This window comes from Hyaena hyaena, unplaced genomic scaffold (genome assembly GCF_003009895.1).
Source record: "Hyaena hyaena isolate Hyena2069 unplaced genomic scaffold, ASM300989v1 scaffold_46, whole genome shotgun sequence".
Taxonomy (NCBI): domain Eukaryota; kingdom Metazoa; phylum Chordata; class Mammalia; order Carnivora; family Hyaenidae; genus Hyaena; species Hyaena hyaena.
This window is the reverse complement of record NW_024080678.1, coordinates 3,921,384-3,939,774: the sequence shown is the minus strand read 5'-3', so window position 1 is coordinate 3,939,774 and position 18,391 is coordinate 3,921,384. Positions and strand designations below refer to the sequence as shown.

At 37.2% G+C, this 18,391-nt stretch overlaps 1 protein-coding gene across 5 annotated transcripts in view; it reads left to right on the top strand.

Moving 5' to 3' along the window:
* The window catches only part of RIC8B (RIC8 guanine nucleotide exchange factor B), a 100,534-nt gene that overhangs the window by 61,789 nt on the left and 20,354 nt on the right, over positions 1–18,391 (top strand). For all 5 annotated transcript variants that reach the window (XR_005528147.1, XR_005528146.1, XM_039230453.1 and 2 more), the window contains 2 exons: positions 4,129–4,273; positions 15,019–15,163. Coding sequence is in view for 3 of the 5 variants with exons in the window: in XM_039230453.1 (XP_039086384.1) it covers positions 4,129–4,273; positions 15,019–15,163 (290 nt within the window). In the remaining 2 variants the exon portion in view is untranslated. The remainder of the gene's footprint in view (positions 1–4,128; positions 4,274–15,018; positions 15,164–18,391) is intronic.

Genomic DNA, 18,391 nt, shown 5'->3' with positions numbered 1-18,391 from the left:
ATATTCTCTCCTTCTTGAAATATTTTATTCACTTGGTTTCTAGGACACAATAGGGAACCTTTTTGCAATGTTTGAGTGCCCCGAGGCAATATTGTCTTTGTCTCCATTTCCATTCCCTTGGTGATCTATTCAGCAGTCATGGTTTTGAAAGTCATCTGCATGCTGATGACTCCCAAATTTCTGTCCCTAGCCCTGACCTGTCTCCTCTGCTCCAGACTGATATAAAAGGCTGCCTATTCATCTCCTCCCCTTAGATATGTAATAGGTATCTTAAGTTTAACACATCGCCAGCTAAGCTCTTGACTTCCTATCCCTCCAACCCTGTTTCTCACCCTGTTTCTTTCCTTCTTTCCACATTTCAGTGGATGGTACAACCATTCACTCCACTGCTCATTTTTTGCCGTACAGAATTTGCCGTGTTAAATGAACCAGCTTCATTTCCCCCCCTTTATGTTTATGATAAAGATTCAGTAAGCACCTTACCATATGTGAAACACATTAATAGATACTGAAATTAAAAAGTAGAGACTCTGTTTTTGAGGAACTTACAGTCTGTTGGAAGGAGAGTAGTACCCTGAAAGCATGAATAATCATTTAAGCCAAATAAACTAGTTAATTAATGAATTAAAGTCATTTCCAATTTGATTATTTTAAGACATTCTACTGTGACTAGGAGGACTTGGTGAATAACAACTGAAAAATATTTTAAGTTTTCTATATTTTAGCTTTTTTTCATATAGGAGATCCAGGTTCACTTGAACTGTTTAGATTTTGCTATCTCTGATTAGGATAGCCAAAAAGAACCAGTTCATTAAGCAACTTCTATATATGAAGGCCTTAAGCCACATATTCTGTGGATACAAAGATAATGAGAACTACTTTTTGTCCTTAAAGAGGCACTACAGTATAAAGAGATGAGACATGACAAGTAACTAAAGATACAAGCCACACAAAAAATCAACTTTCCTCTGAAAAAGATGCACTCTAAACTATGATGATTAAGAAAGGCAGAACGTAAAGTAACAGGTGGTTAGTTTTTGGTAATAGTGTAAATGGAATGATAGCTAATTAATTATTATGCCCTGATTAGTATACCGAAAGGAAATTGGTCTTAAGTACTGAGGCAGGTAGAAAGAGAACAGATGGTAGAAAGTACCGACCCAGGTTGGGTTAGTCTGTGGAGAGGTTTACAGAAGAGTATGTGGATTTAAAAGAAGAGATGGACAAGATTTGTCAAAATAAAAAATTTGTTGGAGGGTAGTCCTTGGGAGGAAACAGAATGAGTCTGTACAAAGGCAGTTTGGGAGTGATTTGTAACAATGAAAGCAACACACGTATGTTTAAAAAATTTGATTTTAAGAAACCCAAAACATAGCTAACAAAATTTTGGAGTGATAACCTTTGTTAATAGATTCTTTATTCTGGAACAGTAGGCACATACTACATGAAATCACTTGTTAGATGTCTCATTCTTCTCTACATTCAATATATAGAGACCATATAAAACTCAGTATGGTTGGCCGAATCAAATAAGGATTTATTGTGCAGTGACTTTTGCCTACAGAGCACAGAAATCATGGTGCTCTACCCGATCAGAAATATTAAATATGGGCTCTGTAAACGCTGTGGTAGATTATTAATTTTCTGAGATTTCGTTTCCATTTGTGCTCACAGCTGTATCTCCAGTGTCTCCAATACCTCCTGATACAGGATAGATGTTCAGTGTAGAAAGAGAGAGAAAATAAGAAAGCCAGTTGAATGGATTAAATAAAACAATATACACATGAAGGGTCCGGCACAGTAAATTATTGTTTCACTTTATTTTTTTTTTTAATTTTTTTTTTTAATGTTTTATTTATTTCTAGGAGAGAGAGAGAGAGAGAGACAGCGTGAGCGGGGGAGGGTCAGAGAGAGAGGGAGTCACAGACTGAAGCAGGCTCCAGGCTCCGAGCTGGCAGTCAGCACAGAGCCCGACGTGGGGCTCGAACCCACGAACCATGAGATCATGACCCAAGCGAAAGGTGGACGCTTAACCGACTAAGCCACCCAGGCGCCCCTGTTTCATTTTATTTTTATCCTCATTTCCTACCATAGTGCCTAGCTTACAGAAGGCACTTTTAAAAAGATATTTGAGGGGTGCCGGGCTGACTCAGTCAGTATAACATGCAACTCTAGACCTTAAGTTTGTATATTCGAGCCCCATGTTGGATGTAGAGATTATTTTAAAATAAAATCTTTAAAAAAAGAAGATATTTGAATTCATTCATTCTTGCTTCAATCAGCAAATACTTATGGAACACGTGTAATATGCCATGCACTGAGAGCAGTAAACAAAACAGAAAGAAATCCCTGCCCCCATGGCACTGACTCTTGTGGAAGAAGGCCAACAGTAAAGAAAAAATATACTGTATCAGGTGGTGATGAGTGCAGTGAGGAAGATTAAAGTGGTGGTGGGGTGATGCACAAAAAAGAGTGCTCAAGGTTAGTCATATAGGGTGGTCAGGAAATGTCTTCCTGTAAGCGATATTTTAACATAGACCTAAAGTAAGGGAATGAGCCATGCAAGTCTCTAGAGAAAGTGTTTCTGGGCAGAGGGAGCAGCAAATTCAAAGAGCATGGGACAGGAGAGTACATGGTGTGTTTTAAGAAGTTCCACGGAGGTCTATGCAGCTGTAGCAGCGTAGGTCAGGAGTACAGTCGAATTGGAGTTAGAAAAATAGCAGGACGCTGGATTAGGTGAAACCTAAAGGAGTTATAAGGACATTGTTTTCACTGGGAGTAAGATGAGAAACCCTGGGAGCCGGAGGACTTTGAGGCCAGAAATTGAAGTTACATGATCTGACTTTCAGAGGATCCCTAGCTGCTTTATAGAGAATAAATCCTTCGACCAGGTTTGATGCAGAGACCACTAGGAGGTTGTGGTCATAACTAGTTCAGATGAGACATGTCAGTAACTTGGATTTGGTAATACTACAGGGAATAGTGAGAATTGGTTGGATTATATGGATATATTTCAGAGGCAGAAACAATATAATTCGCTGGTGGATTGGATGGGAAGAGGCTATTTCCAAGGTGTTTGTACTAAATAAACAGTTTGAAGAATAGATTTATCATTTAATGAAATGGAAAACTAAGAAGGAACAACTTTGATGGGAGCATCTGTTTAGGACATGCTAAATTTGAGAGAGCATTAAAAGTCTGGAAGCCAGTAAAGAAGTTAAGATAGAAATATAATTTAGGGAGTTATCACTATACAGAGACCTTATAAAGCCATAAAACTGGTTGAGATCACCAAAAGATAAGTGAAAATAGTGAAGAATGTCACCTAAAAGCACAACCCTTGGATATTCCAACACTTAGAAAACAAGAGGAGAAAAGAGAATTGGCAGAAGAGGCTGAGATGAAGCAGCCAGTGAGATAGGAGAACCTGAAGAGGGAGAGGCTGGGTGGGTGGATGGGTGAGTGAGTGAGTGAGCAAACAAACAGACAAACCAAGCAAGCCGTCTGCAGGTCAACTGATAAAACAGGGTGATGGTGATGTTACTACCTCCTTTGCAACGTTACTGTAGAGATCGAGTATAGAGAATATATGTATGTCCTCTGTTAAAGGAGCTAGCACCTTTAAAGTATCAACAATTAGCAGCCATTTTTATTATAAAACAACAAGAAAAGATAAGTACAGGTTTTTTTAGTAAATACTGAAAATGCTGCAGGAATTATAAGAAGGGAAAAATCAACAGGAGTAAGAGGATTAAGGAAGGCTCCATGGAAGATAGAGAAGATAAATTGACCCTCCCTTTAAAATAGATTTTGATGGAAGCAGGCAAAGGCATCCAGATGCCAAAATGAATAAAAACTCAGCAATGAATTTGAGTATATCATGGTGGTACAGTGAAGAGATGTTTCTTTTCAAATGAAATTTAATTACAAAATTGAAGTCATTTGACATGGGGTTTTTTTGTTTGTTTATTTAGTTTTATTTGAAAGCAAATCTATTTATTTTTTAAAAGCTTTTTCCACTCTTAGGAACTGAGCTTGCAGATATTATAAGACTGACCAGTTGCATGGTGCCATCTTCGCTTACTCTAGTACCCATGACTGATGATGGTTTTGCATTTCTGCCATTAGGTTTTACCACCTTTGAGGGATGTGACAAATCGTCCTGAAGTTGGCTCAACTGTGAGAAATAAGCTGGTGCGCCTCATGACACATGTTGACCTTGGAGTCAAGCAAATTGCTGCTGAATTCCTTTTTGTCCTTTGCAAAGAGAGAGGTAGGTTAAACTCTGTTTGCTCTCTACCTTTTTATTTTTCCGAGGGAGTTTAAGAAAGCTTTCTGTTAGTAGTGGTCATCTCATTCCACTCTTTTCAGAGCTTAGTCCTATCTGTTCTCTTAGAGGGCCTGAGGAGATATTAAAAATTAATAATTTAAAAGTTTTTCTATATGCTTCTGAATATATTAAGATGTGCAAATACACTCATATTAAACTTTGCCTTCTGTATTCTCAACCCAGACTTCTTTATCTTGATGAGTGAGGACCTGGAACCATTATGAAAAATCTGTTTAAGTAATTGAGGTGCTACTATTTTGTTTTTTACTTTTTTTTAAGTAATCTCCTCCCCAAACATGGGGCTTGAACTCACAACCCTGAGAGACCAAGAGTTGCATGCTCTACCAAACCAGCCAAGTGCCCCAGGGTGCTACTGTTTTGATAACCAGGCAAAGGCCTAGGTTAGTTCCCCTTTTTAATCCCTCTTGGAATTAAAACTGTTGGAGTCTTGGTTTCTTCACTAGGCTATTTAATAAATAATTATTCAATGTGAGCTATATAACATATTATGGAAATATAAAATGGAAGATGGAAAGTACAAAAATGCCTAAGATATACCCCTTACCCTTGAGATAAAGATAAGACAGAGATAGAGAGAAATTTTTTTTAATTTTTAAAGATTTTTATTGAAAAAATTTGTTTTGGTTTTATTTATTTTTGAGACAGAGAGACAGAGCACAAGTGGGGGAGGGGCAGAGAGAGAGGGAGACACAGAATCTGAAACAGGCTCCTGTCAGCACAGAGCCCGACGCAGGGCTTGAACCCACAAACTGTGTGATCATGACCTGAGCCAAAGTTGGATGCTCAGCCAACTGAGCCACCCGGGCACCCCTAAACATTTTTTATTTTTTTAGTTTTTAAGTGAGCGAGCAGGGGGAAGGGGTAGAGGGAGGGAGAGAATCCCAAGCAGGCTCCAAGCTTAGCACATAGCCTAACGTAGGGCTCATGATGCAGGGATCATGACCTAAGCCAAAATCAAGAGTCAGACACTCAACGGACTGAGCCAGCCAGGTACCCCAGTAGGGAGAAACTTGAAAATAACTATATTTCAGTGTAATAAACACCATTTTGTAAGCATATATAAAGTGATTCTAATAATTTATTTTTTTTATTTTTATTTATTTCTAGGAGAGAGAGAGACAGCGTGAGCAGGGGAGGGTCAGAGAGACAGGGAGACACAGACTCTGAAATAGGCTCCAGGCTCTGAGCTGGCAGTCAGCACAGAGCCCAACGCGGGGTTCGAACCCATGAACCGCGAGATTATGACCCAAGCGAAAGTCAGACGCTTAACTGAGTAAGCCACCCAGGTGCCCCAAGTGATTCTAATAATTTTAAATATTTCCTAAAATTATATGGGTTATTTACCCTGCAAAACAAGTTCTTCAAACAAGGAACTTTAAGTTATCTACGTATCTTTACCTATTTCTTTTTTCAGCTCCTAGTTTTATAAATGTAAGGATATTGGGACACCTGGCTGGCTCAGTAGGTATAGAATGCAACTCTTGATCTTAGGATCATGAGTTCAAGGCCCACATTGAGTGTTGAGCCTACTTAAAATAAAAAATTCAAAAAAAATTTTTTTTAATTAAATTAAAAAATGTACTAGTATAAAAATTCCATCTAAGCAGATTTTATATTCCACTTTTTTTTAAAGTACCTCAGTTTTGTGAAACATAATTTGGAGGTAGAAAACTTCAATCTCTTCTCCCAAAATATTAGATTCAATTTTTTTTTTACCCAGCTATATTGAGGTATAATTGACAAGTGAAATTGTATGTATATTTAAAGTATATTATACACCATGATGATTTGGTATATATATACATTGTGAAGTGATTAACACAGGTTAATTAATATGTCTGCCACCTTGCATAGTTGCTGTGTGTGTGTGTGTGTGTGTGTGTGTGTGTGTGTGTGTGAGATGAGAATGTTTAAGACTTACTCTTTTAGCAAATTTCAAGTGTACGATACAGTACTATTAACCATAGTTAATGTCTTCTCCCCTATCCCTAACCACCATTCTACTCTTTGCTTCTAGTTTTTTTTTTTTCTTTTTTTAAGATTCCACATGAAAGTGAAATCATATAGTATTTGCCTTTCTCTGGCTTATTCATTTAGCATAATGTTCTCTAGGTTCATCTTTGTTGTCACAAGTAGCAGAATTTTATTCTTTATCATGGCTGAAATAAATATATATATATACACATACATATATATATATATATATATATATACCACCTCTTCTTTCTCCATTCATCTGTCATTGGACACGGCTTGTTTTCATATGTTGGCTATTGTGAATAATTCTATAGTGAACAGGGGAGTGTAGACATCCCTTGGGGATCGTAATTTTGTTTGCTTTAGATGTATACCCAAAAGTGGGACTGTTGGATCATAAAAACTGCTGTTTTTAATTTTTTGAGTCACCTCCATGCTGTTTTCCTTAGTAACGGCACCAGTTTATATTTCCAGTGGTGTACAAGGATTCCCTTATTGCCATGTCCTTGCCTACATTTATGATCTCTTTTTTTTTCATCTCATCTTTTTGATAAAAGCCATCCTAACAGATGTGTGGTGATCTCTCGTGGTTTTGATTTGCATTTTCCTAATGATTAGTTGAGCACTTTTTCACAAAAAGACCTGTTGGCCATTTGTATGATATCTTTTCAGGTTTTTACCCATTTTTTAAAGCAGGATCTTTTTAAAGTTTATTTTGAGAGAGAGAGAGAGAGAGACAGGGTGCCAAGTGTGGGAGAAGACAGAGTGAGGAGAAAGAGAATCCCAGGTAGGCTCCATGCTAACAGCACAGCATGGAGCCCAATACAGGGCTTGATCCCACAAACCATGAAATCGTGATCTGAGCCAAAACCAAGAGTCAGATGCTTACCTGACTGAGCCACCCAGAGGCCTCTTTGCCATTTTTTATATAAAATTATTTAGGGATTTTGCTATTGAGTTATATCCACTGGATTCTGAAACTTTTTTCTGACTGATTCAGCCACTTAGGTTCCTGTTAAGATGGTATATTAGCAACATAATTTAATAAATATAATGATAATAAACAGCTATTATATATTGGGGTATCATGTTCCAAACATTCTAGGCCATAATCTCATTTAATTCTCACAAGGACACTATTTCAGTGTCATAAATAAATTAACTTGGCATGGCACTTGAGAGTGTTTCTGTAATTTATTCAAGGTCATATAGTTGCTAAGGGCTAAAGCCCAAATTTGAGTCCTCTCTTTCCATTCTGCCACATTTCTTTACTTAGAGTAATTATCTTCAGCTGTTATCACATATGCTCTTTTAAATAATTCAGTTCTTTCATGACTTTGAAAAAAGATTGATACAGTATCTTGGGATTAAATGATTGGTATCGTGCCTTGCATATGTAAGCTGAATTGAATCAATTTTTCCAAGATCGGAAATGAACTGTTTTTTAAAGTATAATTATGTATATATACATAAATCTAAATCATACATATGTATCTATCCATCAAAAGAGGTTTATCAAAATACATATTAACATCTTATCCATTGCTACCTCTGGGTAGTAGGATGGCTCGTGACTTTTTAGTTCTGTGTATTTTATAATTTTTCTACAGTGAGCATGAATTTCTTATACTTCTAAAAAAATTTTAAAGAGGAAAACAAAATTAAAGCTTATTTCTTCTATAATTACATGCCTACATAAATTACATTACATATTTAAATATAATCACCTTACTAATGAGTTAGTGTCTTAGCAAAATGCATTTATATATGAATTTGTTCATTGCTTTTCATTTGAAAGTATTAGCTTTGTTCCCTCATGGACCCTACATTTGAGGTTTATAGTCCTAACTTTGAGCCAAAGCCAACCCATATTAGCAAAAGTGTATCATTTTCATTTGACCTTTACCAATTCTATATATACTCATCTTCTTTTCCTTCCAATCTGATTTTAAGTTTAGAATATATTCTTTTGGAATAAAAATTTACCCTTTCAACCATTTACTTGCGATTTTTAAACTAGAGCCAGGGAATACAAAGTATAAACAGGGTCTCTGTTCTCATATCACTTACTTTCTTATCAAGGGTTACAAACTCACATGCTTTCAAGTGCCAGGTAATAAAAGTGGACTGGACATAAGAAAGTCAATGAAAACTGACACTTAGCTCGTTGCTGGGAAGATGGTGGGTTGGGAGTAGGGGAACCAAGAGGATTGTGCAAGATTGAAGAGAAGTTATTGCTACTACTTAACTCCAACTGGTTGTTATCATGAAGAAACATATGGCCAATGTTACCCAGTCTTCTAGATTTTTCAAGAGAAGCCAGGATTTTTACATTAAAAAGTCACAGTTTTTAAATACTATTAACTAATTTAATTTAAAACCATCTAGCCAAAAGAAAAAGTTTGTAGTCCACATCCAACTTGTAAGTCATCAGATTTTGGAGTTTGGGTTGGATTTGGATGCAATTATATTAAAATGAGATAAACTTCAAATCATCAGTGTTGAACTTTCCACTTAAGGATGTTCAGCCAAGTTTGAAGGTGAAAGTACCATGATGAAGGCTTAAAAGTCAGACCACTAAGTGGAAACAGCAGACCGCAAATTGGTTTAGGAACACAGAGACTAAATTAAGAAGGACGATTGAGGGGCGCCTGGGTGGCTCAGTCGGTTGAGCATCCGACTTCGGCTCAGGTCATGATCTCACGGTTTGTGGGTTCGAGCCCCGTGTTGGGCTCTGTGCTGACAGCTGGCTCAGAGCCTGGAGCCTGTTTCAGATTCTGTATCTCCCTCTCTCTCTCTGACCCTCCCCTGCTCATGCTGTTCTCTCTCAGAAATAAATAAAACATTTTAAAAATTAAAAAAAAAAAGGAAGATTGAAATGGGACAAGATACAGTGGGCAAAATTTCATGGCAGACTTGGCACAGAAAGAGTCATCCAAGGGTATTCAGTACCTGTCTGTGCCAGGCTAAACTGTATCCTCAGCTGACAGTGGCCTATAGGTTAACCTGTGCTGGTGCCTACCAACTTGTTGACCCAAATCTAAACTTATATTACCAGCTCTGCCAATTGTGTACTTTCTCCAGGGTCCCTAAAGAGAGGTTTTACACTGTTTAATTAAAGAAAAAAATTGTAATACAATCCTCCCCCTGTTAACACATTCATTAATTACCAGTGTGTGCTAGGTACTGTGGTAGGGGCTGAATTACAGAGATAAATAAGGCTTGAAGACCCTCAACACAAAGCCTTACAACTGGGAACTTACTTTCGTCTCTTTTATTTCAGTCTCTGAGGAACAGGTGTCTGTTTAGCTGGTAGCTGAAGTCTTCCTTTTCTGCTGATCTTTTCTCTCCCTGTCTTCTTGTTGTTGTTGTTAACTGTCCCTATGTGTTTTCCTCAACCTATACGCATATCAACATCATTGTCCTTTATATCTTAGCCTCTTGAATGACTAATCTGTTTTTCCTCTTAGTATCCTAACTACCACTCAGGCTTCAACTTGTTGCAGATTAGGCTTTCCACTGCCTTTCCCTATCTCCCAGATTCCACGGAAAAGTATTCTTAGTAAGCTCACAAGATAACTAGTTTTCAAAAGCAGTGGATATTTTTTAGCATTTATTTTACTGCATCTCTCATTGTAATTGACACTATTGACCACTCTATCTCTCTGCTACCATACATCTCTGACCTTTCTTTTCCATCATACTTGACAACTGTCTTTGCCCACATTTAACTGCCAGTGTTCCCTAGTGTTTTCTGACCCCTGTTCTCATTTTACATTGTCTCCTGAGTGATCTTATCCTCCACCTTGGCTTCTGCTTCGGCCAGTTTGGCATCCCTCAGTTACTGGTCAGGTTTTCTTCAGTCTGTCTTCCATATTGCTAACAAAGGATTCTTCTAAAATACAAATATAATCTCATCACTATCACCTTGTAAAACTTTCCGCGACTCCCTTTCACCTGGTAAAATCCAAATTTTCTGGGGCACCTGGGTGGCTTAGTCGGTTAAGAGTCCAACTTTCGCTCAGGTCATGATCTCGCGGTTCGTGGGTTCGAGCCCCGCGTCGGGCTCTGTGCTGACTGCCAGCTCAGAGCCTGGAGCCTGTTTCAGAGTCTGTCACTCCCTCTCTCTCTAACCCTCCCCTGCTCATGCTGTCTCTCTCTCTCCTAGAAATAAATAAAACATTTAAAAAAAAAAATCCAAATTTTCTTAGATGCCTTCATGACCTGCCTTTTGTGCTTCTGAATTCTAAATTTACTACTAATTCTAAATTCACTACTGCTTTATACTTTATGCTTACTCATGCTAAAATTTTTATTCTTGCCTGATTATACTGTACCATTTCTTGTCATTATCTCCATGACTTGGCAGATGCTGTTCCTTTTGCATGGAATGTCATTTGCATGGCGAGCTTTATTTATCCTTGAAGATCAGCTTAAGTATCATCTCTGTGAAGACTTGTCTGATCATGGAGGCAGAGTTAATCATTGTCTTCCTTGTACCATTTTTACTTACATCTATGTTTAGTACTTTTGACATCTGCTATATTCTAACTTAATTTGTTGAACTTGCATTCTAGCCATGAGCTTCTTTAGGTCAGAGATCATGTCATCTTTATTTTTGGATCCCCAGTTATAACGAAGTACCTTAAAGATAGTAATAAAAGAGCAAACATTTCTGCTATCTGAGTGCAATGTAGTGAATATATGCTCTTATGGATTTCTTCATATGAAGGAATAATTTAAGTACACTGTGAGTGAGGAATATGCCAGGTACTGTGGCAGCCTAAAGAGGGAATGATTGGGTACTGTGGAGATGGTCAGAGAAAGTCTTTGCAGAGAAATGGCAAACAGCCTTGGTATATATAGGAAAAAGACTAATTAAAGACATGAAGAATCGATGATGTGCAGAAATAATAGGAGATAAGTTTGGAAAAAGAAGGCAGGAACCAGAAAATGAAGCAGATCTTAGAGGTTTTATACAGGGAGGTGATAACTTATTTTTGCTTTACACAGATCTATGAGGCAGTTGTATGGAACAAGGAATAGGGGACATGAGATTGGAAACAGGGAGATTAGTTAGAGGAATCTGTTAAGGATTTCTAAAAGTTGCAATATTTGGAAGGAAAAGGAGTATTAAGCCTTGTCTATATAACAGAAAGGGGAATGGTCTCTGGGTAGAATCTGGCTCTGCCATTCTTTCTCCTTGCTAAAGACGAAAACCTCTTTTTTGTTTTCATGACAGAGTGTGGTAAAATCCACGTTGTGCAGTAATACCAGCACAATTCTGACTGCAGTGTGCTACTGTGGTTGCTTTCTTTTGTTCATAGTACCTCTAGCATCTTGATAAAATAGAGGTGAAATATTTTTTGCAACTTTCTGACTGAATCCTGGTTTGTCTCATTTCTGCAGCACTTTTACCTAACTGCATGGTTGACTACTAGGATAAAAAAAAAAAAAACCATATTTTTTAATGTTTATTTTGAGAGAGAGAGATAAGGTGCGAGTGGGGCAGAGGCAGAGAGAGAGAGAGAGAGAGAGAGAGAGAGAGAGAGAATCCCAAGCAGGCTCCACGCTGTCAGCGCAGAGCCCAACTCAGGACTCAAATTCATGTATCATGAGATCATGAGCTGAAATGAATAGTCAGATGCTCAACTGACTAAGCCACCCAGGCACCCCTTAAAAAATAAATATTTTTATGTTTCTTTTTTATATTCAAGGGCCACTCGGAAAACCTTTTCTTTGCCTTAGCATCTCACTTTATTATTTTTTTTAATATTTATTTTTGAGAGCCAGAGTGCAAGCAGGGGAGGGGCAGAGAGAGAGGGAGACATAGGATGTGAAGACATAAGATGTGTGCTGACCACAGAGAGCCAAATGCAGGGCTCGAATTCATGAAATGAACTGTGAGATCATGACCTGAGCCAAAGTCAAGAGCCAGTTGCTTAACCAACTGAGCCACGCAGGTGCCCCACAGCTCACTTTAACATCCAAGTTCAGTCTATTTTCTTTTTACTACTTTCCCAGTACTGAATAGGATATTGTACGGTGTTATTTGAAAATAGCTAAAAAGTAGTTAGAAAACACTCTATGAAATAATATCAATCAGAACTTTACAAAAAAAAATTTCTCACTGTGAAGATTTTGTAGTCCATTTGTTGTGTCCCTTCCCCAACTTTTATTTTTTGAATAGTTTATCCTATTAACAAAAGTTCAATTTTGAAACTATCGTCTATAACTTTATCTGTTCTGAAGGCAAAGCAAGTCTTTTAATAGCTTTTGTAACCCAAACTGTCACAGAGTTGATACATGTTTGTTCCGGTGAATGAACAGTAAGCATTATTTTCATAAAAGTGCTAGGGATTTTTTACTATTAACTAGCTTCCAGGAGGATTTTCTGCAGATTATGTAGTGTTCTGTTTACTTTTTAACCTATTTTGGCCTTTCATAAACTCTGCATTCTTAAACTATTTTAATGTTTAGCCTTTGTAGGTTGTTATTTATATTTTATGTTTTTATTGTTATTTAAGTACATTCATTTCTCGATTTAGACTTTCACAATTTCAGTGAATATTTTTTCTGGAACTACCAAACACCTTTATCTGTTAAAAAGTAAGGCTTATCAAAAACACTTACAATGAGAGTATCAGTGCCATGTGGATTTAGATTTATAACCCTTCGCCTCACTGACTTTGTGTCTGACCATGTTACTAATGTCTGACCTCTATGAATATTCAGAATACTTGTATACACTGGATATGCACATCCCTAAAAGTTCATTAAGAATTCATTAATTTATCCAAACCATTCCGGTCTTGCAGAGGCACTGTTAGCAAAGGGAGCATATTCAGATTTATTCCAAGAGCTCTCAAATTATACCTCCGTGATCCCTCATTAAATTCAAATATGATTCTATCTAGCACCCATTGAGAATTATTACCAAGGAGACAACAGTTACCAATAGGTTTTAAGGTAGAAAATGGCTGAAAGAAAATAGTGCAAACTTTAATCTACTTATATTATTAATCCATGTCTCCTTTTACACAAATTTCACCAGTTTGCTATATCCTTTGAAAGTAGGACTTTCATTTGTCCCCAGACTACCTATTTTCAGTGTCAGGAAAGGTACCCTCTAGTTGAAGTATTTGAAAATTTAATGAACAACTCTACGCTGGATTATTCATCCTATCCATGCCTTTAATGATTTCATCCTTGATCATATATGTCCCCTTTCCTTACCCACCTTTTTGCCTATCCACTGCCCCTTTCAGGTCCCAAAGTCATTTTAATTGTCCTCCTCTGAATCTTCTCAGCTTTATTTTGTCTTTTTTGAGGTAAGTGGTCTGAATTACAATAGTATTTCAGATGTAGGTTTTACTAAAGCTTAATACATGAATAAGATAGTGTTTGGTTTGTTTCCTACAGTTGTCTTTAGGATGACATTTTATTGAAAGCCTTAAATAAAATTTTTATCTTTAGATTGAATATTTTGGTGCTCACCTTGAAACTGTACCTGATGAAAGTACTCTTAAATAAAGCTGCTAAAGATTGCTTTGTATCTTCCTTAAGGGTTCTTAGGAATCCTCCAAAACAAAACCTTACAGTTCAGGGTTCCCCTGCAAAAGTTTTATATGTCCACTTGTCTTAGAGATATCACCTTGCACTGATAACAGGGTAATAGTGGCCTGTACCAGATGGTTCATTGAGCTGTTGCTGTTGTTAAGATAAGCCTAAAATGCTCATTTTACCTAATATTCTCAGGGAAAAAGCAGGAGTATTTACTTTGTGCCAGATACTTTTCTAAGCACTTTGCCTGTATTAATCAGTGGACTAGATATTATTATTCCAATTCTTGAGATGAGAAAAAGTGGGATACAGAACTGTAAAATAACTTACCCAAGTCAACCAGCTAGTAAGTGGTAGAGCCATTACTAAAATCCAGCCAGTCTAACTCCTGGGCCTACCTTCTCAGCGGGTCTCATGTACTTATATATTATTGCTGACTTTTTTTTTTTAAGTAGTAAACTAACCTATCCTATTTGCAAATATTCCTAAGTTTCATTATTTCCTACAATTCCCAAAAAGGGTGTAAGAAAGATTTTAGATAGTGACTGAATTGGTAAAATTCCAATCTGGCTATCAGTAACTCCAGTTTCTAATAATCATTTCTCCAAAACTGGATAAAGAAATAAGATTTGTGACCAGAAAATTAAAACACCACTCTTACCAATGGCCCTATGGTCACAGAGGCTCCATTCCTGCCATAAAGTATATTCCAAACAGCTCCACTTGAATTTTTTTTTATGTTTTTATTTATTTTTGAGAGAGAGACAGCATGAGCAGGGGAGGGTCAGAGAGAGAGGGAGACAGAATCCAAAGACAAGCTCCAGGCTCTGAGCTAGCTGTCAGCACAGAGCCCGATGCGGGGCTCAAACCCACGACCTGTGAGATCATGACCTGACCTGAAGTCGGACGCTTAACTGACTGCCACCCAGGCACCCCTCCACTTGAATTTCTGATACCTGAAAAAAGGAAAATTTATTGGTAGTTTAGTATAACCACTACCACACTTTGAAAACCTCTCAATTTTAAGGTTTACTGCCATATAGATCTCCAATTTCCCTGTACTGGTAGTCAGTAATGACAGTGAGCACCCAAGGTTTCCTGTCTAAAAACCTGTTCTGTTTTTGCAGTGGATAGCCTGCTGAAATACACTGGCTATGGGAATGCTGCAGGACTGTTGGCGGCCAGGGGCCTCTTGGCTGGAGGAAGAGGAGATAATTGGTACTCAGAGGACGAGGACACAGACACTGAAGAATACAAAAATGCAAAACCAAAGTATAGTATCAAGTTTCTTTTCACCTATGTCTGTGCCTTTGATTGGTTATTTACCTTTCACTTCCTTTGTCTTTCATTTTCCAAATGTTTGTTTTCTTTTGTGGATTTGGAAGCTTTCCATTTAATAGTGTTTTTAGAGGCAATTTCATAGCTAGTAGCTTAGAGAGTGACTTCAAATGACTGAAGAGGGATAATATTGCAAGAAATGTTCTGCTGCATTGTTCATTATCCTCTCCTAAGTATTTGGAGAGATGGTAGTTTTAGACCATCATATACCTACCTTTTGCTCTCCTTTCCATAGGTTGAGATTGTATGAGGTACAACCAAGACAAAGGATTTAAGCTGATTATTTGATGCTTCAGTCTTTCTCAGAAATCGAAACATAGGTTTCATAAATTCTGATCTTGCCTCTTGCAAAAAAGCCATTATGAATCAATAAAATGGTACATCACTAACAAAAGAAGTCTAGCTCTATGGTAAATTTTAATCAAACACTTAGGTAATCATCTTTAACAGACATATTGCACTGAATAGGCAAATCAGAGACTCTATCATAAAGTCTTTCCTGAATCAATGCTTAGAAATCTAAGACACTAATTCTCTTAACCCAAAACAAAACAACTCTACTTCCTTCTGTTTCCTCCCCATCCTTTTCATTCCCCCCCTTAACGCCGTCCCAGGTAAATTTCGTAGTTCCATTTATTAGGAGTTACTTGAGCTCAATTTTCTGGTTTCCGTTAATGAACATTAAAAGGGTATGTCCATCCCTTGTGGTACTATCAATGATACTGACATACTAGGTTTTCTACTGACAGTCTCTAGAATGTAATGGGGGTCATGTGGTAGTTGATAAAGGATAGAAAATCATTATCTGCAAAATTAGGCTTTTTTTTTTTTAAAGGATATTAACATGAAAGTAGTAGGTTATCAGAAGGTAACAGCAAAGATCATTTTCTAATCAGAGAAGATGAATATGGCCTATATTCCTTGGCAAATCAGGCCTGAGTACATAGCATTATTACTTCTAGTATCTCCAGAGCTTTCAGTCTCAGCAGCAGGATCTTGTAGAGTATGTCCTAGGAAAAAAAGGCTTTGGGGGAAGAAAAACTAGCAGTGACTCTAACCAATACATTCTTAAGACTGTTACCATTTAGATGCTATAAATTTGGCATCTCTATCAAGTAATGGAAGCTTAGACAGAGGAATTATACTTTAATCTTTCCCTAATCATAGAAGTCATCATTCTAAATTAGTCTTGCTAGCTAGCTCTGATTTTTCCATTCTGTAAACTATACTTCCATATCAGTTTAATATTTCTCTCTCTCCATTTGAGACATTAAATATACCACTTGAGAAGTCTCATACTTTTAAATGAAGGTAGAAATTACATTAAGCATTCATTGTGTCCCAACTTATATGGACAACTAAGATAGAAACTCTTGAATACTCATGGATGAATGATGTCATTATATTTCAGTGTGCATTGTTGATTTTGTTTGGTAAATGACTCTATTATAGTAATGATCACATATCTCACAAGCACCAGAACACTACTATAATAAGAAATTGCTTATTTCTTATTGCTTATACAAGAACACTGGATCTCTCCTAATAGTATAGGAAATAGAAATGTGTTAGATTGTGAAAGTGATAGTAGATTTCAGGAGAGCACCTTTTGTTTAAATCAAAGACCATGATGTTTGGTATTGTTATTGTGTAGATTGCTTTGGGTAGTATTGACATTTTAACAATATTTATTCTTCCAATCCATTGGCATGGAATGTTTTTCCATTTCGTTGTGCCTTCTTCAGTTTCCTTCATATGTTTTCTATAGTTTTCAGCATAAAGATCTTTTACATCTTTGGTTAGGTTTATTCCTAGGTATTTTATGGTTTTTGGTGCAATTGTGAATGAGATAAGTTTCTTGATTTCTCCTTCTGTTGCTTCAGTATTGGTGTATAAAAATGCAACTGATTTCTGTACGTTGATTTTGTACCCTGCGACTTTGCTGAGTTCATGTATCAGTGCTAGCAGACTTTTGGTGGAGTCTGTCAAGTTTTCCATGTAGAGTATCATGTCGTCTGCGAAAAGTAAAAGTTTGACTTTATCTCTGCCAATTCAGATGCCTTTTATTTCCTTTTGTTGTCTGATTGCTGAGGCTAGGACTTCCAGCACTATGTTAAACAGCAGTGGTGAGAGTGGACATCCCTGTCGTGTTCCTGATCTCAGGGGGAAAGATCTGAGTTTTTCTCCATTGAGGATGATATTAGTTGTGGGCTTCTCATAAATGGCTTTTATGATGTTTGAGTAAGTTCCTTCTATCCCGACTTTCTCAAGGGTTTTTATTAAGAAAGGATGCTGTATTTTGTCAAATGCTTTTTCTGCATCTATCGACAGGATCATATGGTTCTTTTCTTTTGTTAATGTGATGTATCACATTGGTTGATTTGCAAATATTGAACCAGCCCTGTAACCCAGGAATGAATCCCACTTCATCATGGTGGATAATTCTTTTTATATGCTGTTGAATTTGATTTGCTAGTATCTTGTTGAGGATTTTTGCATCCATATTCATCAGGAATATTGTTCTGGCAAGGAAGAGTCTATACTTAGACCTTACATCCCCCTTTGGAATCTTCTTCAGCCTTTGGACCTGGCCTATAGTACTTATAGGAGTGGTGTGTCAGTGTGGTAAGAATAGTCACCATTGTGAAATCTTGTTATGTTTCTTAAACATTGATCATTTCAAGTATAAGTATATGTTTCTCACATAGCATTACATCTTTCCCCTTCAGATAGATTTGCATCTGTTTTTTTCTTACATCTTCCCTCTTTCAGGTGAAACGCTGTAGTGGGATGTTTGTTAATTTAAAATACTTATTCAGTGGTCCTTGTGGAAGTGGTGGTGAACAAAGTACTTTACAAGCAAGACGACTCGTGCTCTGGGGAGTGATCTACAGAATTCAAAGAACTTTTTCCCTAACAATCTAGTCAAGCTTATAAATAAGTCAGCATCTGAAAGGATTACTTTCCCTGCTACAGTCTGATGACCCTTCACCAATCAGTGTTCCCAAGATCACAGTCTGCTTTTCTTATGATACATTTATTCACAACAGTTCCTAGTTTTAGCAGAAGCAGAGGAATTACCCTTTATCTACTTGGCCCTAGTCTCGCTGTCAGAAATGTAAGTGGATTCTGATTGATGCACCAAGGTAACCTGTAATCCGT